Here is a 25,015-nt window from a genome sequence, read left to right on the forward strand (position 1 = left end):
TCAGATATTTACATAACAGTAGAAAAACTGCAATTATAAATTAGCAACAAAAATAATTTTACGGTTGGGGTCACCACAACACAAGGAACTGTATTAATGGGTCGTCGAAGCATTAGGAAGGTTGAGAATCACTGTTTTAATCAAACAGGTACTGCGAAGATGAAGCATTAATGCACAAGAAAGTGGAAACCACAGAAAACAGGTCCTAGCTGGAGGGATGAGCTTCAGAATGGTAGGGACAGTTCTTACATTCAGGCGATATTTTGTAATATTCACCAGGAGGTAAAGGTTGAGAGGTCAGAGATCATGACACTATCTAAGAGGTAGGAAGTCATTTTAGATCAAGCTTCTTTACTAGGCTCTAAAATCAACTTTAAAAAAAAAAGTGCGAGGTTTGGGGATGTGGCTCAGTTGTAGGCTGCTTCGCCAGTGTGAATGAAGCCCTGTGTGTGGTCCCCAACCCTGCAAAAACCAGGTGTGGTGGACACACTTGCAATCCACACCTGAAAACACTCAGGAGTAAAGAGAAAGGAGGGTCAGAAGCTCCAAGACAGCCTTGGGTTTGAGGCCAGCCTGGGCTACACGTTACCCTGTCTGCCTGCTTCTCTCTCTCACACACAGTACTCACATGGTGCTGCCAAAGGCTAGTTTAGTGTTTATCATACTAACGTTCTAGGCATCCAATGTGAAATATGTTGTTATTTGATCTTCCAGGAAATTGAGAGAAATTTTGCTTTCTGTTCTCTTTGCTTTAATCTTTCTTTACAAGATAAAAAAGGTAACTAACCGGAAGTTAAACATCTGACTTTTGATGCTAGAGGTACATGCAGAGCACGATGCAATATCACCGACATGCACTTGCGACCCCCAAATTAACTTGGAAATAAGGCCAATCTGTCTTTATGTTACTTTGAGTGTTTTGTTTTTTTTTAAGACAAGGTCTTTGAAGGCCAGGGTGGAGGCCTCCTGCCTCTACCTCCCAAATGCTGGCATTACAGGGGTGTGTTATCACTCTCAGTTTGATATTTATTTCAGCTTCCTTCGGTCTACAAAACCAACCTTTTCTGTTCAGTCCATTGGAACACTGACTCTACTTGACAGAATAAAAGGGTCCATCTCTACAGTAAAAAGGAAAGTCAACTAAAGTCCAGACTCCAAAGCTAGGGAGGTAGTTCAGCTGAATGCTTGTCTAGCATGCACAAGGCCCTGCGTTCAACCTCGAGCACCTGAGGGGGAATGGGGGGACCTTTAATTTGTTGTAATCTTGCCTTGTGACACATCTATGTGCCAATCGTACGCTGTCGGCTGGGGATGTAACACAGTGCTGGACACTAGTCTACCAAGCTCGACTGCCCAGCTTCCATGCCCAGCCTGTTCTTTCGCTGTCTCGGGTCCTCCTCTGTGCTGCTGGGGCTGAGCACTTCTTGAGGCTGAGCCTTCACCCCCCCACTGAGCTACACACAAGCCCAGACCTCTCCTTTTCAACCACACAAGTGCTGGGACTTCAGGCATGCCCACACACCTATGGGAACATGTATGAGACAGATGAATCCCACCGCTTCCTTTCCCACTGCACAGGTACCTGGCTGGCCCTGCACCATGACTCACGATGTCACTGCAGATACATGGCTGACCCTGCACCATGACTCACGATGTCACTGCAGATACATGGCTGACCCTGCACCATGACTCACGATGTCACTGCAGATACAGGGCTGACACTGCACCATGACTCATGATGTCACTGCAGATACATGGCTGACCCTGCACCATGACTCACAATGTCACTGCAGATACAAGGCTGACACTGCACCATGATTCACGATGTCACTGCAGACACATGGCTGACACTGCACCATGACTCACGATGTCACTGCAGACACATGGCTGACACTGCACCATGACTCACGATGTCACTGCAGACACATGGCTGACACTGCACCATGATTCACAATGTCACTGCACAGATACATGGCTGACACTGCACCATGACTCACAATGTCACTGCACAGATACATGGCTGACCCTGCACCATGACTCACGATGTCACTGCAGACACATGGCTGACACTGCACCATGACTCACGATGTCACTGCACAGACACATGGCTGACACTGCACCATGACTCACAATGTTAAGACTTCACAGCAGACTGTTACTTCACCAACAGAACAGTGAACTTCCTGCCAGACTTTACTGGTTAATGAGAATATGAAATATAAGAAAAAACACCATGAACACAAAACTGACCCAAAGTGTCCACATGGTATTTGTCCCCATTGTAGAATGTTGGGGACAGCCTGCAGTGGACTTCACCAGACTCTTTAATGCACTTTTCTAAGAGCCCAGTGGTGTGGTAGCACATATCTTCAATCTCAGCACTGGCAGCTCAGTGAGTTTGAGGCTAGCCTGGTCTACATAGTGAGTTCCAGAACAGCGAAAGATACACAGTAAAACCCTGTCTCAAAAACAAACAAACAAACAAACAAACGGAAACCCATCCCCACAAAAGAGTATCGTTTATCAGTTTACACACTTGTGTTGTTGTATGCAGTGTGTTGTTTGTATGTATGCTAGTGTGTGTGTGCGCCATGGTGCACATGAAGAGGGCAGAGGAGCTTTTGGGAGTCAGTTCTTCCCTTTGTCTGGGTTTCCAACATGGAACTTAGATTGTATGGCTTGTATCTATCAAGTCATTTTGACAGCCCCACAAATGATTTTTTTTTTTTTTTTGTTTTGTTTTGTTTTTTGAGACAGGGTTTTTTCATGTAGTTTTGAAGCCTATCCTGGAACTCACTCTGTAGACGGGGCTGGTCTCAATCTCGCCTACCACTGCTTTGAGTGCTGGGATTAAGTGTGTGTGCCACCACCGCCCAGCCATGTAACAGAGAATGTCAGGTGTTTGGTATTTGTGTCATGTGATTTCAGAATTTATGTAGTTCAGGAAGTTTACTCTAAGAAGAACTCTCTATTCATGAAAAACTCTACAATCTAGTCAGAGGATGGATATTTATTTTATAATAAAATACATAAAACCAAAATATAAAGCATACAACTATTTGTACTTTATATGTTGATTCTACTGAAATTTGTTAATTTAACATTAGTTAAAATAAACATTAAGTTACTTATATTTGAAAATGTCAAGTACATGATTAAAACAAATGTTTCTCCCCCAACAGAGACAGCACTTCTGGAGTACACGATGATGCAAGGCCCACTCCAACACAGAGCAGCGGCCCTGTCTGGCCGTGCAGTGTGGAGGGAGGGCCCGGCTGGGTTAGGGTTAGGCTCTGGCTTTCTCCAACACCAAACACTAGGCCTTCATCTTTTGATTCTTGGACCATTCTTGTGCTTCCTTTTTAGTCTGAAAAGAAAAAAAAAAAAAAAAAAAAAAAAGAAAAAAAAAAGAGTAAATTAAACGCAATGCTTACAAGGAGGAGGTGACGTAGAGAACTACATACCACATCTGAGGCACTTTGTGTAAGCCAGACAGCTCACCTCTCTTTAATTCACACAACTCTCAAGCATCTGTCACGGCACTCTCAGGTTTGGGGTTGCTGAGTCTTGGTAAGAAATGAGCTCCTACGTGGGTGCTGGGATCCTCTCATGCTTTTACCTCGGGGTGGTAGGGCACCAGGTAATTCATGGCCACTAAAGCCACCCCAGCCACTGGCTTCCCAGCGCCCTGTCTCAAGCCCAAAGAAAACAGGGAAACTGAGCCTGGCCCATGAGGAAGAACTCTGGGATGGGAGAGTCTGAGGGGAGGGCTGTCACTGTGTAGCCTTCCCTTCCTCTAAGGGTTCTGGAATTGGATGGAGACAGAGGTGATTTTTATTGGGAAGGCTGAGTTTTGGGTGCATATGGGGCTGAGCTGGTAAGGAGTCCACAGGCCTTATACAAGTTCCCTGCCTCAACAGGAAACTTACTAATCTATTCAGGGGAGGGTGACTGTCAGGATACACCCAGGCCCTGGCTGCCCTTGAACTCACTGTGTAGACAAGGATGATCCTGAACTATTTCCTGAGTGCTTAGATTCCTGGGCACAGGTCTCAGGTCTTCCAATCTGACTTCAGTTACACAGACTTTGTTCAGGACAGGTTTTAGTGCACAGCCAAACCAAAAGGCAGGCACAGATACAGTCCTTGTGCAGCACATCATGGTCTTCTAGCCTATCTCTGTCTCCCAAGTGTTCCGATTATGCACAGGCACCACCACGCCCTGTTTACACAAGGCTGGGGCTCAAACCCAGGACTTCCTGGATGCTAGGCAAGCACTGCCCCAACTGAGCTACCTCCTCTCCATTATCCATATCCTTTACCACAGTGGTGCATCCGTTAGAACTGCAAACTGACACTACTATGCAAATTTTCTGGCTTTGGGCAAATATCTAAAGATACATATATGTCATTACAGTATGCACAGAATAATTTCACTGCCCATGAAAATCATTAGATATTTTTTTTCATCTAGGAGAAGGGTCTATAGTTTTCTTATAATATTTTTGGCTAGTTTTTGGTACTAAGCATTGTTAAGGTTGGCTTTGTAAAACAGGTTGGGAACTCTCCTCCTTCCCTCCCCACCTCTTCCTTCTCCAAGGTCTCCTATATCCCAGACTGTCTTTAAACCAACACATAGCCCCAAATGACCTTGACCTTCTGATACTCCTGTCTCCATTTCCCAGGTTTGAATATGGCTAGCTCTCCCATACTTGATTTGTGTGATGCATGCCAGGCAAACACTTTTCTCATTCTATTGACCCCCAAACTGGGAATTGTTTCCAACTTTTGAAAGAGATTGTGGAGAATTGGTATAACTTCATCCTTAAAGGTTTGGCAGAATTTACCAGTTAATTTATTTGAGCCTAGTATTGTTTTGATAGATATAAGTCAGTTCACATTTTAAAAGATTTTTATTATTTCCCAGTTTGTATGTGTGTGTCTATGTGTGAATACGTACGTGCACAGGAGTGCACATGCTTTTGGAGGCTAGAGGTGCAGGGTTCTCTGGAGCGGGAATTACAGTTGTGAGCCACCTGACTTGGGTAGCAGGACCCAATCTTGGTTCTTATGCTGAGCCATCTCTCTAGCTCAATTCACATAAAAAACTTAAATAGATATAATAAAATATACTACATATGTTATACCAATATAACATGATAATTATTGTTTTGTATATGGGCATACGTGGAGGTCCGTGGGCAACCTCGGACATTGGTCCTTCCCTTCCCACTTTGATTTGAGCTAGGCTCTTTTATTTCTGGCTGGAGCTTAGGCTAGGCTCTCTGGCCCCAAGGCTTCTGTGGATTCTCTTGTCTTTGGCTGCCAGCTTGTGTAGGAACACTGGGACTATAAATCGGATTTACACAGGTTCTGGAGAACAATATTTGGGTCCTGATGCTTTCATGGCAAGCACTTCCCCCCACTGATCCAATCCCCTCTCCAGAGTCTCTTCTTGTGGATGTTATGGCAGACTGCATTTTCCAAAGTGATTCACTTCACTTGGCATTGTTCATATGTGAGCATGGAGTTCTTCACAGGATTCTGTCATTATCTGTGAAAATGTCTGTGTGCTGCCTGTAATCTGACACTTGGATGGGCAAGCTAGGAGAGCTGCAATGAGTCAGGGCCAGCCTGGGCTACACAGTGAGTTTAAGGCTAGCCTGGTGGCTGTAGTAGTTATTTGGGCCATCCCCTATTTTGTGGTTTGAGTACAGTTTAGCACAGTGGTTCATCACAGGCTCTTGCTCCTTACTATATTTATTTTGTTTGGTTTGAAAGAACATGCAGGACAGTAGGGTGAGAACATGGCCAGAACTAACCAGGCAGCATGACTCTTTACCAGAAAGAACTACAGGCAACATTCACAACTCTAAGTAACCACCCAATTAGCAAGGCACAGAAACACCACATTCAGCTTTATGAACTTGAACTTACTTCTATTTTAGACCCTCTGTAGCCCTGGTTGGCCTGGAACTTGTGGCAATCTTCCTGCCCTGCCTCCCAATGGCTGGGATTACAGGCATGGGGGACTACACTCGGTTCAGTCACCTCTACCACCCAGAGACATGTATGCAGAGTCTTTTGTGGGTGAACTGATTTTTTCAGATGAGGTTTTGCTGTGTAACCTAGGCAGGCCTTGAACTTGTGATCAGGCTCTCTACTGCAATTACAGGCATGCACCATGTCTGGCTATTGGCAAACTTCTGCCCTTGGTCATATATTAATTATAATTCATGCTACTTTGAGCTACATTAGAACTGAATATGTGATTTCTCACCTACCCTAGTATCTAAGTCTCATTTGTCACTACCAAAACGTGAACAAATGCCAAGTAAGTAACTAGTTTTGAAAGACTGATTTTGGATTCCCATAAAATGAGTAACTCTTCATTTCTAGATATTTCTGCTAGTGATGTGCTATTACTAGTATGCTAGTATAGCTTAACTTCTAGATACTAGAAGTTTCTAATCCATTACCAACTCTTAGTTGGTATGGAGTGATTGTCTAACATGGAGCACAGATAAACAGCTATCTGTTTATATATGGGTTAGATACTCAATTAGACATTTAAAAAGAAATATAACAACAACAAATGTATTAGAGACTGTATGGGGCTCACAAAATTAAATTATTCACTGTCTGACCCTTTAAAGACTTTTCTAACTCTAAACATACCCTGGATAAAATGGGCTCAATAATTCAGATATACAATTAGCTATTCTTTATTTTGGTAATTCCACCCTTAGATGTTTGAACAGTAGTGTCTCTCTTATTCTACCATCTTATCAGTTCTCGGCCCTTCAAATATACAACGGTGCTGTGTACTAAACTGGATATTCCTTCTTCACTTATTAACACAATTAACCTTTTAAGGAAGGGGAGTCCTTAACCATCTCCTCCCTGCTGCCTCTGGGAGACAGGGTCTCTCGTGTAGCCCTGGCTGTCCTGGAACTCTCTCTGTAGTCCAGGATGGTCTCAAACTCAAGAGACTCGTTGTCTCTGTCTCCTAAGTGCTGGGACTGAGGGCACAGGCCATCACTGCCTCTGTCTGTCTCCCAAGTGCTGGGACTGAGGGCACAGGCCATCACTGCCTCTGTCTGTCTCCCAAGTGCTGGGACTGAGGGCACAGGCCATCACTGCCAGCAGAGTCCTTATTTTAAATTCACATCTCACAGAGTTTCTTTTGGATGAAGCCAGCTTTCATTTATTTATGCATGGAACATTACTGACACACTTAATGATTACCTTTTATTACTATGAACACTGCCATAATTATTATGTGCTCACTTAAGCTAATTATATTTATAATTTTATAGAGAAACAGTACAAATTAATAAAGACACTTTAATTGTAGTGCAGTGTCAAGAGGTCCCACAAACTACTGCAGATTTTGTGAGGTCCCCTGAATGCTGCTGCAGAAACACAGGACTGATGAACTGGGGATCTAAGAGAAGTAATTCATTAGGTATAGGGGAGCTTGGAGAGGAGTAAGTGATAAGACAAAACCCTCTGTGCCGTCCACAAGTAGCCATCGGAAACACTAATCTATAACTTGGGGACTATAAGGCACTGAGAAAGTTTGCTAAACTTAGAAAGAACAGTGACTGAGAACGGCAGACAAAATAAGCCTGGGGACTGCTCCTGGGATCTAGAAAGAGAGCTGGACAGTAAGGCTCTCGCAGTGTTTAACCGGCACAGCCTCTAAGGAAGGGAGAGGCTGTATTTAGTAGACATGATTGTTCTGTTTTCCAGAATGCTGCAGGCTGGGATACAAATCCGGATTTCTAAGTAGATTGCACAGGTAGACCCAACTTCAGTGAGCTGCCAGTTGGTCTGGGTTTATCATGGACAAAACACGAGACTGTCTGGGATCATCCATTCATCCCTCCTTCCCTCATTCCCTGCTCACTCAGAAATTTCTTATTTCAAATGGCTTATTACTAAACTATGTATGGAAGAGGCTGTAATATTATTCCTGACTAAAAATACAAATTTAATCTTTTTTTTTTTTTGAGACAAGTTCTCTCATTCTGTAGTCCAGGACAGCCTGAAACTCACTATGTAACCCATGGTCTCAAGCTCATGGAGGTCTCACCTCCTGCCTCAGCCTCCTAGGCTCACACTGCCTCTTTCACATTCCAGGGTTTTAGATCCTCACCAGAGTATATAACGTAGTTTTAGGAGCTAGGAAGAGAATCAAATGGGAGAGCTAAGTAATTCATTCTTCCCCTTCAGCGAGTGTGTGCCGAAACAAACGGGACATGTGCAAAGACCACAGAAAGGTGTGGAGATGAAGGGCCTGAGTGAGTCGCAGCAAGGATGGACCTCGAGTAAGCACAACTGCGGGAGAGGCGGAGTCACTGATGTGCATGGGACATGGGGAAGCTCAATGGGCAGGGCTGCTGAGACTTCCAAGCGCCTGGGCTGGAGGCACTCCCATGAGCGGCCGCTTTCCTCACAGTCAGCGTGGCCTACACTACTGCAACACGGACCCTTCCCTTAGATGTCCTCTGCGGGACACAGACTGAAGCTTGCTGGCATTTTAAAGTGGGAAGCTGATGCTGGGTGGCGGCACGCGTCTGTAACCCCAGCGCTCTGGAGGCAGAGGCAGGAGTATGAGTTTGAGGCCAGCCTAGCGAGCCTGTCTGTGAGACCTTTCGAGAAACACCCAAGATGGAATCCTTGCCAAGCACAAGTGCAAGAAGGGGGTTCAGTCCCTAGCATGGGAGGAAAAAGAAAGGGGGTTTGATTATATGATCGTAAACATCTTCCATATCACTGATCTCCAGAAGCCTGATGAGTGTGTGTAAAGAGAAGGCTAGTGTCACAATTCCTGGACTCAACTTGCTTTTTCCCCCCTCCCCTGACACAAGGATTCTCTGTGTAACTCTGTGGAACTTGCTTTGTAGATCAGGCCGGCCTCAAACTATCTATCTGCTTGCCTCTCTTTCCAAGTGCTGAGATTAAGGGCATGCGCCTCCAGCTGCCCCACTTGTTTTTAACAAGCATCTAGAAGACTTCAAAAAAAAAATTAAGTTCAAGGACTTACTGAACTGGAATATTAAAGAAAATTTTTCTGATTTTGAGTCTTGAAGGATTGCAAGTTAAACCTCATGTTTCTTTTTGGAAAATCATGTTGAAGTAATCAATAATGCCACTCTTTTTCTGTTGCTTTTTTCTTTTTGTATTATTTGTTGAAACATAATTTTCAATATTTTCTAGATATTTTCTTCACATTTCTCCATTCCTTTCTTCCAGACAGGGTTTCACTATATTTCAGGCTGACCTACAATTCATGATGTAACTAAGGTTGGCCTTGAATTCCTGATCCTCCTTTCTCCACCTCCCATATTCTGGGAATTCAGGTGTGTTACCCAACTCTTTTAATTTTATTTTAAAAGTTATTTCCAGATAGGGTCTCATCAAGTTGAGCACACTGGACTAGAACTTACAATCCTCCTGCCTAAGTCTCCCAGGTGACTGATATATTAGGCACATACTGGTATATCTGGCTCCAGTTAGTACGAACTGTTTTATTTGTTTTGAAAGATCCAACACAATAGTGTATAAATAAGTGGGAGCAGGTGCTACTTTTCATCCTTTTTATTCTCATGTAAACGAAAACATTGTGGTCTGGGGACATGGTTCAGAGGGTACAGTGTTTGCCACACAAGCACGAGGACCTGAGTTTGGATGCAGTAATGCAAGTCTAGAATCTCAGCATCCCATGGGTGAGATGGAGGCAGAGCCTGAAGGACCCCAGGAAGCCTGAGGGCCAGGAGCAGGAAACAAGGGACCCGAAGTTGTCCTCTACCCCCTCACATGCATGCCACTCACATGGTCCCTGTGACCATGGACAGACACCCACATCAAGTGCACACACAAAAGATAAAAATTGTGCAGAATAAATTTCTGAGCCCCTTGTAATTTGCTCCTGTTGATGGGAGAAGGAAAGGGGTAGATTTAGGATAATTTCTAGGCAAGTTCAATATGCTAATTAGAAACATAAAATCCATTACTCAGCTAATGTACATTAGGAAAGGGATTAATATAGCATTGCAAGACCTTTGCCTAACAACATCCAAATTAATTTAAAACAAATACGAAGGAGAACAAAAAATATATTTAGTGAGAACTACAGCTTAAAATTCTAGCCGGGCGGTGGTGGTACACGCCTTTAATCCCAGCACTCGGGAGGCAGAGGCAGGCGGATCTCTGTGAGTTCGAGGCCAGCCTGGTCTACAGAGTGAGTTCCAGGAAAGGTGCAAAGCTACACAGGGAAACCCTGTCTCAAAAAACCAAAAAAATAAAAAATAAAAAAAATTCTAGCTATACTTACAAACAGGGTTGGATTGGGTATAAATATATTGTCTTCATGTTCTCTTGGCATGTTCAAAATCTTGGATGCTTGATTTTCTGTCATACTTCTTGATTCCATTTTGTTAAGTAAGTTGTTCTCAGAATGTTTACTACACATATTAATGATAATCTGTTTCATGGCTGCAAATTCCTGTTGATATATGAAAACAAGAAAACAGCAAGTATGATTTTGGCAGACAGACTAATAATGATTGACACTAAACATTTATTTTAAATAGATAAAATATTTGAATAATTATATTACATATATGAAAAGAATTGAGAAAACAAAATATGAACGTACAACAATCGTGCACATGACTCCTAATATAGTATATATTACTTTTAGCACTACAACTTTTTTTTTTTTGGTTTTTTGAGACAGGGTTTCTCTGTGTAGCTTTGCGCCTTTCCTAGGACTCACTTGGTAGCCCAGGCTGGCCTCGAACTCACAGAGATCCGCCTGCCTCTGCCTCCCGAGTGCTGGGATTAAAGGCGTGCGCCACCACCGCCGGGCTACAACTGACTTTTTATAGGCTAGTGGTTGCTAGTTTTTCTACACATTGCAGTCACACCTGGAGCTTCAAAAAAGCACCCCGTGATATGTGTGTGTCACGCCGACAGAGTGTGACACAATGGGTGTGGAATGTATCTGAGTTCTACTGCAGTTTTCTGCACACATTTGTTGAGTGGAGTGTTAGCAACAATTGTCATTAACTGCTGGAACTCAAACCCAGGCCTTGCGCACGGCAGGCAGTCTCGGCCTGGTCAGTTTTCCCTCCCTCTTAAACCGTCCTCTTACCTTACGAAGTCTAACTGAAGAAGGTGGAGAACAGAACACAGATTGGTTTTCCGTGACCACTAATCACGGTTTACTTCAAACAGGAAGTTTAATATAGCTTCGGCTGGAGTATTTCTGCAGCCGTTTACCAACGGTAAAGGGAGCTGGCATGAGTTGCCATTTTTAATTTTTCCAGTCCTGGGGATTGAGTCCAGGGCCTTGTGCATGCCAGCCAAGTACTTTACCACTGAGCTACACCCCATCCTGTCCAGTTGCCTTTCCAAAATATTTATTCCTTACTTAATGTGAGACAGCGCTATGCTATGTAGTCATGGCTGGGATGGCCTTGAACTCAAGACAGCCCCCTCCCCTCCCCCTTTGGCCTTCAAAGCCTTGTCACCTCGATTTTAATTTGCCTTTTGAGTGAAAAAATGGACTCCGCTGAACTTTTTGAAGAATTTAGAGTAAAATTTGCAACCACGTCTTCTCAAGCCTATTGTTTTTCCTCACTGGCTTTTGGCTCTCATTAGTGGATACTCTGATTACTCACTAGACTGATACATCAAACGCAGACACCCGGGGAGATGGCCTGCTACCGGATTTATCTGTGGAATAATGGTGGGCTCTGCACTAGGTAATTCTTTCCTACGACTTTATCTTCATGCCAACACACAAATTTAGGGCAACAGAAGGATGCCCCGATGCCTGCTACTGCTCTGTTTATAGATGTCAGCTCCGTGTCAGAGCAAGTCCCTACAGGCCTCTCTTTTCTGGCTGTCATTAGTTCTATTTAGAACCACCTAGCTGGAGGAGATATTTTAAAACCGACTGTGGAGTTTGAGCCTTGCCGCCATCCTAGACTCCCGGGCCAGGGCAGAAGCTGCAACCTGCAGTGCTAGAATCCGTTCTCCGTTCCTGCCCAAAGCCCACAGACTGCACACAAGTACAGTCATACAGTTATCTGGGCCTTTAGGAGACTCATTTGGTTTTCAAGATAGCGTTATTTAATTTGTGGTAAAGAATGCAGCCCCTGATCTAATGGTAAGCTTATTCAGTTACATCAGATTTTATTTTATTTTTCTTGACAGGGTCTCTGGTAGCCCAGGCTGCTCTAATTTTCTTTGTAGTCAAGGATGACTCTGGATCCCCCTGAATGCTGGAATTACAGGTTTGTAATCAGTTTATGTGGTGAAGGGACTGGAACCCCAGTGCTTTGCATAGCGAGGCAAGCATTTCACCAAGAGAGCTACATCCTCAGCTTCATGGTATAACTGAGCTCTTGCAGTACTTAATGGGAAAGGGGAAAATGATGGCGTCCTAGTCTATCAAAAACAAAACAATTTTTTTTTTTGTCTTTTGTTATTGTTGTTTTTCAAGACAGGGTCTCACTGTGTAGCTCTGACTGTCCTGGAACTCACTATGTAGACCAGGCTAGCCTGGAACTCACAGAGATCCACCTACCTCTGCCTCCCAAGTGTTGGGATTAAAGGCGTGCACCACCATGCCCAGCTTCAACAAAACATTTTTTTTTCTGAAAAAACAGTCACTAGCCATAAATATTTTTAATATGAAGATATAATAAAACATGAAAAATGACTTCCAACATAACCTCCCAACTTTTACAAATATATAAATGGTATCTTGAGGGCTTTTGTTAGGATCCTGCTCTCACTCTTCCAGGTTTAATGATGTCTTACGTCATCAGTGGGTGACTGCGTCCCAGCCTTAAAGCCGGACGTGCACCCCGACGCTCTCTCTCTCTGCTCCTCTTTCTGTTTCCTCTCTGCTCTGCCCCTGCCATCTTTCTGTCTCCCCAGGCCTGGCTTCTTTCTAACTCTGGGAGCTTTGGCCCGTGACTTTTCTGCAGCGCCCACCGACCCACCAGCGCTATTGACCCTTTCAGCTTTGGCCCCTTTAATTAATTGTCCCAGAGACACAGCTTCTTAAACCTTTTCCTACTTGCAACCCCAACCCCAAGAACTGTTTTTAAATGTGATTCCTGAGTGGAAGAAGTATGTAAGCAATCAAACATTTGCTAATAATAAGTCATATATTTACTAAAAAAAATTATTTGGTATATATACACCCTTAGCATTTATGCAAAGGCAACTCTCTGTATCCCAATGAGACAGATATGCTTATTTACTTTACATAAAGAATTTAAATTGGAAAGCAACAAAGTAGCTCTCAGTTGCAGGATGGAGCATCCTCACTGTTTGGGATGTAATCTACATCTCGGTGCTAGAATCATAGCTGCTCAGACTGCAGCTTTAGATATGAAGTGTAAAAGAGCAGGACTCAGGTCCCTTTCAGAAACTACTTGAAATTCTCTCCTAATTGTAAAGCTAAAATTCACTGAGTATTTTTTTTTTTTTTTTGGTTTTTCGAGACAGGGTTTCTCTGTGTAGCTTTGCGCCTTTCCTGGAACTCACCCTGTAGCCCAGGCTGACCTTGAACTCACAGAGATCCACCAGGCTCTGCCTCTCGAGTGCTGGGATTAAAGGCGTGCACCACCACTGCCCAGTGTCTTTTAATTTTTTAATTACACTTATTTATTGTGTGTGTATTGGAGGCATGCTTGTGCCATGGTTTATGTGGGAGATCAGAGTTGTCTCATCACGTGGTTCCTGGGCATTAATTTAGGTCCATCTTGCTGGCTTCTGGGTTTTTTCTCTGATACTTTATCAATTACTCAAAGCCATGCCAGTTATTTGGTTTTTTTTTTTTTTTTTTGAGACAAGGCCTCATTATGTAGTAAGTACCTCAGGCTAGCCCAAGTCTCATAGGTGGAAAAGTGTAAAGTGGTGTTTTTTTGAGACAAATTCAACTGTGAATCCAAGGCTGGCCTTGAACTTCTGATCCTGCCTGTCTCACAAATGCCAGGAATAAAAGCCTATGCCACAGTGCCTGGCTGTTTTTCCTTTTTTCTGTAGGACCTAAATTTATCTGGGTTCTTAATTACGCTCTTTTTTGAAATTTTTTTTTCTTTTCTTTTTGAGGCTGAGTTTTATTGTGTGGCCCAGGGTAAACTAGAATGTTCTACATAACATAGCTTTTTCTATTACCTGTCAATAGATACTCTATTAATCCCGACCTGTACCTTCTTTCTAACCTTTCCAGTTCTTGTTCTATTATATAGCCCAGGCTGGATGTGGTGTCTCTGTGTAGTCCAGGCTGGTATGGACGCTGGATCCTCCTGTCTCTGCCTCCCTGGTGCTTGAATTACAGATATGGATGACCCCAGCTGGCTTACTTTATTAATCTTCACAGTGTTATAGAAAAAATGTACTCTGCTATGACAGTGTAACTTCTGTGTCTTATGAGCCAAACTCAGGAGGACTTGGAGGCATCTAATTCTTTTTCCTTGAAATGTTATTTCTGTCGTTTAGTTCTAAGTTTTAACAGGATTCCTTCATGTTTCCTCTGCCTTCCTAACATTACGTTTATTTAAAATAACTTCCCGTCTCTGAATATTTTAGTTCTGGGACAGGATCTCACCTGTCGCTTCTGCCCCAGCCTCCCAGTAGTGAGATTACAGGCGAGCACCATGGCAGCAGAACTGCAGGGTTTTGTTTTGTTTGGAAAACATCACAACATTTTGCTACTGTGTTATGAAAAGATTAGTTTCTCAAATCTTCGGAAAGAAGTTAATTGTAATAGTTCGCATGCTCTTCTCTGTTCCAGTTACTCACCACTGCCCCAAAGTGAGGAAGGGAGTTAATATCTGTTAGTTGTGACTTTTTCACTTTGTGCTATTACTTTTCTTCTATTCCTTATAGTTTTTAAATTTTGATTTCTAACTTATGAATGAAGTACAGCTTACATGGTTTCTTTCTGCTGTTAGGGACTATTTGTCAGAAGGCCAAGGTTCATCTGAATGACATGGTTCATCTGAAAAAGACAGTAGAGTGTGTATCTATCCCCGTTCATGTAGGCAAGATGACCTTTCCAGCAGGTCTCACTCTAGGGCCAGCATGAAGAATGCAAGACTTCTTCCCACAGAGCTGGTGTCCCTTCCTTCTGTCTAATTTTGCTTATTCTTGGTTGACAATTAATTTAGGAAGTCATTTCCAAAAATTAAAAAGTTCTGTCTTTCTGGTATGTAAATACCTAAACTGATTACAATTATGAGAAGGAATAAACCATCACTAAATTAACAAAGGAAGAACTATTTCATTACACAAATAAAACTAAGGCTAAATCAATAACAAAACAAAACAAAACAGCCAATATTGTAAGCTGGGTATGGTAGCAATCCTAAGTACTCAAGAGGCAGAGGAAGAAGGATTGAGAATTCAAGGCCAGCCTGAGCTACCTTTGGAGACCCCCCTCTCTCTGCACCTCTCTCTTCCCCTCACCCCTCCCTCCCACACCTCACCTCTCACTGTAGTACCGTATCTAGAACGGCAGAGTGAAAGGAAAAGACCCGCTTATGACATTTCTGACGATGGTGACGAGTATCACACACTCTCCATTGGAACTGCTCTCTTGAATCCCAAAGCACACATCTTGGTCATTTACTACTAAGCATTCACACAGAGGGGCGGCATGTTAGCACAGCTCAACTGCCGCCGAGCAGCTGCTTCATGGTATTGCAGACTGATGCCAATCCATTGCTCAAAGCTGTAAACTCTGCAAAGATGTTGGCAAGGGGACACATAGATAGCATTTCTCGATGAAAATAGCTCTGACAAGTATAATGCAAACTATGTGCTCCCCTGGAGTGCAAGGAAGCGTTTTCACATATGAGGAACAACATGCCAGGACCAACAGGCCAGACAATTCTGTACATCTTTGGCCTTAGGTTATACAAGGTAGAAACCAACCTGGCTTTAAGTCAAGAACATAGTTCGCATAAATTTCATTTAAAGAGATATTTTAAATTATATTATTTATTTTTAATTGACTGTTTTATTTTTTATTTTTTTTGAGACAGGGTCTTTCTAGGTAATCCCAGAGGATCTCAAACTCACAGTGAAGCCCAGGCTAGCTTTGAACGTGTGGCAATCATTCTGCCTCAGCTTCAGTATCCCAAGTGCTGGGATTATAGCTGTGAACTGCCATGCCTCCCTTTAAAAGGAAAACATTTTGCTATAGAAATTTTCCAAGGCAAGAAAGTGGACTAGCTGGCCATGGTGGTGCATGCCATTAATCCCGGCACTTGGGAGGCATTAGCATTACAGCCAGGGCTACATCGTGAGACCCAGTCTCAAAACCAAAACCAAACCAAATCAAACCTAAACAAAAACACCAAACATTCACCAACCAACCCACCAGCAACCAACCAAGCAATAAGCAAACAACAAAAAGAGAAGAAAAAAGAAATCAGGCCAGTAAGTTGGCTCAGTGGGTAAAGGCACTTGCTGGCAAGCCTAAGGACCTGACTGTGATTCCCAGGATCCACATGGTGGAAGGAGAGGATGATGGTTCTCTCACCTCCATTCTCTCTCTCTCTCTCTCTCTCTCTCTCTCTCTCTCTCTCTCTCTCTCTCTCTCTCTCTCTTTTGGTTTTTCGAGACAGGGTTTCTATGTGTAGCCTTGGTGCTTTTCCTGGAACTCACTCTGTAGCCCAGGCTGGCCTCGAACTCATAGAGATCCCCCTGCCTCTGCTCCCGAGTGCTGGGATTAAAGGTGTGCATCACCACCGCACGGCTCCATACACTCTCTATAGTATCCGCACCCCCCCCCCCACAAAATCAATAAACACAAAGTTAAAAAAAAATTAGATGGGGCTGGAGAGATGGCTCAAAGGTTAAGAATGCCAGCTGCTTTTCCAGAGGACCCAGGTTCAATTCCCAACTGGTAAGTCCAGTTTCAGGAGGGCTGACTCCCCCTTCTGGCCTCTATGGGCACCAGATACACAGACATGCATGCAGGCAAAGCACCCATACACATATAAAAATAATAAAATGATTAAAAAGTTTAAAAGAAAGTGAAGAAGATAGAAGAATATAGTGTGCCAGCTAGGGTTTTTTTTTTGTGTGTGTGTGTGTGTGTGTGTGTGTGTGTGTGTGTGTGAACTTAACACAAGCTAGAGTCATTTATGAAGACAGACTACTGAAGAGGTGAGCCTCTTCATCCCCTATGGGCAATCCTGTGAGGCATTTTTTAAAATTAGTGACTGTGAGAGGGCCCAGCCCATCAGGGGTGGTGCCACCCATGAGCAGGGTGGCTGAAGGGTGTATAAAAAGGCAGGCTGAGCAATGCAGGCAGCAACCATCTTCCATTCTTGGCCTTTAGTTCCCGCCTCCAGATTTCTGCTCTGACTCCCCTGGATGCTGGAGTGAGACCTGAGAGCTGTAAGGTAGAATAAACCCTTTCCTCCCCAAGTTGCTTTTGGTGATGGTGTTTTACTGCAGCAATAGCAAAGTAACTAATGTAGCATAACAGTCTCTCTTCACTACTTGACGTCTACACTAGTTATCACTTTCTCAATTAAGTATCAGCTCGTGTATTCGGTTAATGTGAATGAGTGTGCATGTGCACGGCCTGGGTTGTTGGTCCTTGCCTTATACCCCGGCATGTGCTACAGCAACACCTGCTTACCCACTGAGCCATCTTCCCAGCCTCAACCTTTTGTTTTCCCCCCAAGACAGAATTTCACATTGTAGCCATACTAGCTTGCCATTCACTGCATAGTCCAGGCTGGCCTGGAACTTGTGGCAATCCTCCTGCTTCAGACTCCCGAATGTGATCCCTCAAGGCTACCTTTCAGTGCTGTTTTTTTTCAAAAGCTTTATTGAAACAGATTTCATATGCTACATAATTCTTTTATTTAAAGTGTTCATCAGTTTTTAGTACATAGAAATTCCTTAGCTTGCAGTGGCTGGACTTAGGGTTTTCAACTTAACAACGGTGTGCAAACGGATAAGACTTCAGGTACACTGGGTTCAATTTTGAATCCGATATGTGGTATAACCCGCTCTTCCTTCTTCCCACCACCTCTCCCTCCCTCCCCTATTCTCTGTAGACAAGGCTAGCCTGGAATGAGTTAAGTAGCCTAGGCTAGCCTAGAGTTTACCAATCCTCCTGTCACTGCTGCCTCACGGGTGCTGGGCTGAGAGCAAGCAGCGCCATGCCTGGTGACAGGCACCATGGTCTCAGGGACAGTGGGCACTGGCTGTTAGCAGGGACTCTGTCAGTGCAGCTGGGTTGTGCGATTCACATGCCCAGGCCCAGTGTATTTCCAGTGACGTGTGTTCACGGACAGGACCCAGAGTCATTCCGTTCTGCACTGTCAGTACAGTACTAAACTCATTACATGAGGGCCAGTGAGATGGCTCAAGGGGTAAAGGCGCTTGCGACGGAGCTTAACAACCTGAGTTCAATTCTGGAACCCACACTGCCGAAAGAGAGCACTGTCCTCTATAAACACACACACACACCCTCACATGAGATAATCAATACTTTGATATAGCACAGGCTTTATGGGTGACACTTGCACAGGTGTGCTTAGCACATTTAGGTGGCTAGGCTATCGGGTTTGGTGAGCTGTTTCAAATGCATTTCCACTTTGTATATTTTCATACAACGGTGAATTTACTGGGATATAACCCACTGTAAGTCTAGGAGTGTCTGTATTTACAGGTACTACATAGCCAATTTAAAAACACCTGACACATTAAAAGAAATCTGATTCTTTTTCTTTCTTTTTTTTTTTTTTAAAGATTTTATTATTTATTTATGTATATGAGTGCTTTATCTGCATGTACAACTTTATGCCAGAAGAAGGCATCAGATCCCACTAGAGATGGTTGTGAGCCACCATATGGTTGCTGGGAGTTGAACTCAGGACCTCTGGGAGAGCAAGCAGGCAGTGCTCTTAACCACTGAGCCATCTCTCCAGCCCTGATTATTTTTCTTTTAAGGAAAGAAATTTGATTGCTGGCTGGCCATGGCGACATACTCCTTGATCCCCGTACTTAGGAAGTGGAGACAGGAGACCAGGAGGTCAAGGTTATTCCTGGCTCCAGAGCTCCATGCCACAAGGCTGGTATGTGCCAGCCCTGGGTTCCCCATCCTGTCCTTATAAATTAAATTAAAAGTCATTTACTCCAGGCTGGGTGTGGTGGCACACACCTTTAATCCTAGCACTCGGGAAACAGAGGCAGGTGGATCTCTGTGAGTTCAAGGCCAATCTGGTCTACAGGGCAGGTAGATCTCTCTATATAATAGAGAGATCTCATCTCAAAAAAGTTATTTATCCCATATTCTCAGACCTGAGTAAGAACTGTAAACTACAAAAGGCAACAAGAGGCCGACGGTCAGAAAGCACTATCGGCCTGCCGTCTACGCCCTTGGTCTCACTGTAGGGCAGCTTCCTCTTAGCACTGGCTGTGCCTCAGCGCTGTGTGCGAGAGGAGGTGGAGGAACGAAGGGACAGGGGCTCGTTAGCATTCACTGGACATTTACAAGGTGCCAGGCTTCGTGCTATCACGTCAGATTTAATTTTGTCCATTATAGACAAAGAAGCAGACAGATCTCAGGTTTTAAAACGAGGATTAGCAGGCTGGAGAAGTCTAGTCAAACTGATCCAGTTACCGAGAAAACAGAATCCAAATGCAGGACTGTCTGGCTTCAAAGTGTCTATTATGTATACAATAATACAGATGCCTTTTGAGACACAGCATCAGGCTTGAAGGCAGCTTCAAGTTACTTAACCCAAACCCATACACAATTAGAATACTCCCTCTCCACACACTGTTTACATGTGTTGAGCTATCACACTGTAGTCCACAAATACGGACAATTTTACGAGTCAATAAAAATAAAAAAGACATCTCTTCTGACCATATGGTCACTAGCACAGGCTTGAAAAATAAAGACAAATGAACTATATCAATTTAGATTTTCTCTACTGAGCTACTAGACCACCCAAAATCAGTGCCCCCAGCCCACAAAAGCAAAACAGAGTCAAACATGGCTGGCAGCTCCAGCCCTGGACGGGTTGCCTCCTTTCAACTGCTCGTTGTTCTTTACGTCCTGTCTTTTCTAAACACCCCTGTCCATCCATCTTCCGTAGGAGAGAGCAGGAATGCTTAACCATCTCGTTTCTTTACATCATCTCCTAGTCACATGTCTCAGCCTCTGGCTCATTAAGTTCTAGCCCGTCCTTCTTCTCATGTTTCTGAGATGACAGAGCAGCATGCCGTGTGGTGCTATACTCTGTACATGACTGAAGGCTCACGGAGAACTCTAGTGTTCAGTTGAGTGACAGCAAAGGAGAGGTGAGTGGGCTCTTGTCATAGCCTTCAGGACATAACTAGCCAGAAACCTTCTTTCTAGAGCCTGGATGATCTCAGGGTCACCTTCTCCAGTGATGGTGGTAGAGGATGCTAAAATGAGCACTCTGAAATCTGAGGAGAGTAAAGTATGGCCACGCTGAAGTACGGAAACACTAAATGTGAACACACCAAACAAACACACTGAAGAAAACATAGAAGAATGCATACAGTGAAGGCTGGACACACCAAAGTATAAAGATACTGAACTACTGACAAACTTGTGTGGACACACCAAATACGGACACACTGCAGAAGTCCAGCACACTGAAGTGCACACTGAAGTATGAAAACCCTGAATATAAACACATTTAAGTATAGACATATTGAAGTGTGAACGCATTGAAGAGTAAACATGCTGTATGTAAGACGTATGGACACACTGAGGAAGCATGGACACACTGAAGTGTGAACATATTGAAGTAGCTTCTGATGAAATCTGTTGCCATTGCTGACTTGGCTTGGCCTGTCCTAAACACTATTCATTTAGTTGCTCTCTACTTTCTGGCCTTTACTATTTTGGCATAATCTAATAATTCTTTGATGTCTTTTTCTCTGTGGTTCACATTCAGTAGCAGCTTTAGTTTTTAAACCCGATTCTCCATTGTGAGCACTATATTTCAGAGCTTACTTCGGGGCATGTAACTGTCTCTGAGTTGTATTCTAACATTCCATTCTTCTCTTAGTGTTAGCTTCTTCATATGTGAATAACAAGATCAATGACCTGTTAAGTTTATATCAAAATATCACAGATATGGTTAATTCTGACCATAACATAATGCCACTGCTAGTATTTTCTCCTGGCTACTGCATATTTCAAGAGACTTGGAGTTTTTTAGCTGTGTAGTGTGTGAGAGTGTGCATGTGTGTCTTTATGTCCTAGAATTCTTTGATTTGTCATAAGCTATTATTATTCTAAGGGGGTCATAAAAATAGAGGTTAAAAATGATAACAAGGCCGCTCGGTGGTGGCACACACCTTTAATCCCAGCACTCGGGAGGCAGGGGCAGGTGGATCTCTGTGAGTTCAAGGCCAGCCTGGGCTACAGAGTGAGATCCAGGAAAGGTGCAAAGCTACACAGAGAAACCCTGTCTCGAAAACCCCCCCCCCCCCAAAAAAAATGATAACAAGAGGTTTTTTACTCTCTTTTTTTCTTAAAGATTTATTTATTATGCATACAGTGTTCTGCCTGCAGGCCAGAAGAGGGCACCAGATCAAGTTACAGATGGTTGTGAGCCACCATGTGGTTTCTGGGAACTGAACTCAGGACGTCTGGAAGAGCAGCCAGTGCTCTTAACCGCAGAGCCATCCCTCCAGCCCCTATTTACTCACTTCTTACTAACAAAGACCAGGGCTGACAAAATGGCTTAGTGTGCAGAAGTGTTTGCTATGCAAGCCTGACGATCTGAATTTAATCTTCATAAGCCATGTGGAAAAGTCTGGCGTGGTAGTGCACACCTGAAACTCAGCACCCCTGTGGCCAGACGGGAGGAACATCTAGAAGGGCCAGGAAACTAAGGGTCAGCTAGCCTGCAGGACACAGGACAGAGAGGTAGAAGGCAAAAGTGACTCTCTAAAATCGTCCCTTGACTTCCACAGATGCACATGTCATGTGTGTCCCCCCACCTCCACAAAAACCTTAAAAAGAGAAAATCTGGACAAGTGTACTTACTCTTTAAAGAAGTACAATGGGAAAAATACCTATTTCATCATTTAAAAACAAAACAAGACACTCAGGAGTTGACAAGTCTCTACAATATATAACAAATATGAAAGTGTGACAGAAGAAGCCAAAAGCGTATTTCTACACCGATAAAATATTTTTATGATGGGATAATTTATGGCTCTATCCAAGCCAGAAAGCTTTATGTGCAGCAAACAACAGAGGTATTTAAGAATGTCAAGGAGGCGCTGGAAAGACTCAAGGCAGCAGACCAATCCAGATCTCCATCTGCTAAGTTCTCCACAGTGTAAACAATGGTCCCCAAGAAATTCAAATGGCTGGGCATGCTGGTGCATGTCTGTAATCTCAGCTCGTCACGACTGAGGCAGGAGGATGCTAAGTTTGATGTCTGCCTGGAATTCATAGTGAAGTCCTGTTACAAACAAATTTAAGTCAATGCAACTCAAAATTCAAGGAGAATTAACTCCGAAGCATGGAAAACTGAGATTAAGTTGTTGCTCCTGCGAAATGTGCATAAGCCCATCACACAGCTCGTGTGAGGTCTAAAGGCAATGAACAAAGACAAAGGGACTATATGGTAAAATAGAAATATTAAACATACTTCGATCAGGTCACCCTGAGACGGACCTGTCTCTGCGTGCTCAGCACTACAATTACAACATGTGCTACTACATCCGGCTTTTTATTTGAGTGCTAGAAACCTAACTCAGCTTTTCAAGCTTGAGGGGCAAGCACTTTACTGATGGAGGTATCCCCCAAGCCCCTAAGTATCAAATATTGTTAAGAAAAATATGCCTATTTTGTGTGTATGGGGTTAATCTTTTTTAGTTAGGTTATTATCATTATTTTGTGGTGGTGGTAGGGATTGAACCTAGGGTTTTATGCATCGTAGGCAAGTACTTTGCAGTGTGGTGCAAGACTTAACTAACCAGCTTAGGATAGCCTCGAACTCATTCAGCAATCCATGCAGGCCTTGAACTTGTTCCTCTTGTCAACAGTCTCGAGCAGATGAGGTTCCAAGCTGTGCCACCAGCCGTGAACAAAAAGATCTCTCTTCTTTTGAGTTTTAGAAGGAATAAGCAAAAGGCTTGTCTTTTAAGCTGACTCCTTATCCCAGGTACACCTGGTTAGAAGCAGTCTATAACTGTCCCTGAGTAGGACAGCTAGTACAATATCCTTGACTTCAAAGCATTTAAAACAGTATAGAAGAAGAATTTGTAACAGTTCAAGATGTATTTATCCTTTGAATATCCTCAGTTATGAATTCACAGAGCTTCACATGGAAAAAAGCTTTCTAAATCTCTGTCTGGACCTGGGGATGTAGCTGAGTGCCAGTGCATGCACACTGCTCAGCCTCCTACCCAGACCTGCAAAAAGACCGAAACAACAAAAACAACAACAAAACCAAATAACCAAACCAAAACAAATAGAACAAAAATGGACAAACACAACCAAAGTAACCTCACAGACAAACTGTATGTGTGTGTTTTATGTCTTCACTACAGCAATTCTTTCTTTAATGCTCATTTACATTTGTATTTAATTTTTAATGTTTTGCATATGCTTTACCACCGACTTAATATTTAATTTGTAAGCACACCACCACTGTTGATTAGAAATGTACAAACCTGAAAAGCAATTACGTTTTCATTTAAGGAAATATTAGCTTACCTATTTAGTGGTCTCCCCCCACCCCCCATCCTAGTCACGTTGTATGTAGAAAGTAACTGACTAGGTGTATAAGAAAAAAAAACATAAAAAGTTATTCTTAAGAAACTTTCCAAACAGTTAGGTATGAACCAAAAAGGGTGACACACAGATAGAAATATGCAGTTTGTTGGAACCCTTTATGAAGTGGATTGCCTAAGGGGCACTTGGGATGTGAAATGCCCCTGAAATCTTCCGAGAAATCACAAAGAACATATGAGTTAGACTCCAGGAACATAAACAGACCATCAAAGAACGATAATTATACCGTGACTTCACTTTTGAGAAAGCTGCCTAACTGCAGGGTTTGCTGCCTTCTGCTAGGTGACATGCACTCCGGTAAGAAGTGGGTTGTCTAGGCCAAGGAAGTCAGCCCAGTTCTCAAGGGAGTGTGGCTTTGTACATTCTAGGGGCTTAGTAAAGAGTCCTTGATTCATTCGGGTTAAATACTAACTGAAGTGACCATGGGGAAGTGACAGGAAGGGACAGCAGACATGCTAGGTCGTAGAAGCAGATGCCTCATGTTCTAGAAATGCTGAGTATTCCTCAGAGGTTTGATAAGCAGGGGCTGCTGTTGCTCCAGTTATCAGGTCTTGGGTTTTCCGAGTAGCTCTATGCTAGACAGACCTTCCAGACATGACTTTCTATTGGCTGCTTTCAGATAGGACTTTGAAATTGTTCTAGGATTGTCAGTCTGTACTTTTCCAGTTAAAACGGTACCACTAATCAGAAAGAAACAGTTTTGGAGGGGGAGGAAATGAGATACATATTAAATGCCAGTTTCTAAAGCTTTGATAGCTGGTAGTACAATTACTATTAAAAGATAGGAAAGAGGCATAATTACTTTAATAGACATTCAAATGGATACTCACCACGTGCTAACTACTGTGGGAAGGTAAGGACGGGAGAGGAATGTGGCACCCTACTGGGATGGTAGAGGGCTGAGTGCTAACAGAAATACTAGCAGACAGGAGGCTGTACCAAGTGTGGGGACATGCCTGTAACCACAGCCCTTGGGAGGATGAACAGCATGATCAAGGTCTACCTGGACTACATGACAACTTGTTTCAGGGAAAAAAAATTCCAAGCCTTCCTTTGTCCAGTTTTGGAGGTCTAAGTGTCAAAAGATAGCATTTAAAATGGCTTTGAAATGGAAAGGAAAAGAACATTTACAATCCTCTTGTAACGCCACTCAAAATCT

At 43.3% G+C, this 25,015-nt stretch overlaps 1 protein-coding gene across 1 annotated transcript in view; it reads right to left on the reverse strand.

Moving 5' to 3' along the window:
- Positions 1 to 2,995: 2,995 nt before the first annotated feature.
- Pibf1 (progesterone immunomodulatory binding factor 1) overlaps positions 2,996 to 25,015 on the reverse strand; it is a 182,651-nt gene continuing 160,631 nt past the window's right edge. The window contains exons 16-17 of the mRNA XM_059273267.1: positions 10,342 to 10,512; positions 2,996 to 3,367 (exon numbers count right to left, since the gene is read on the reverse strand). Coding sequence (XP_059129250.1) covers positions 3,317 to 3,367; positions 10,342 to 10,512 — 222 coding nt within the window. The 3' untranslated portion in view covers positions 2,996 to 3,316. The remainder of the gene's footprint in view (positions 3,368 to 10,341; positions 10,513 to 25,015) is intronic.

Source organism: Peromyscus eremicus, chromosome 9 (genome assembly GCF_949786415.1).
Source record: "Peromyscus eremicus chromosome 9, PerEre_H2_v1, whole genome shotgun sequence".
Lineage (NCBI taxonomy): Eukaryota > Metazoa > Chordata > Mammalia > Rodentia > Cricetidae > Peromyscus > Peromyscus eremicus.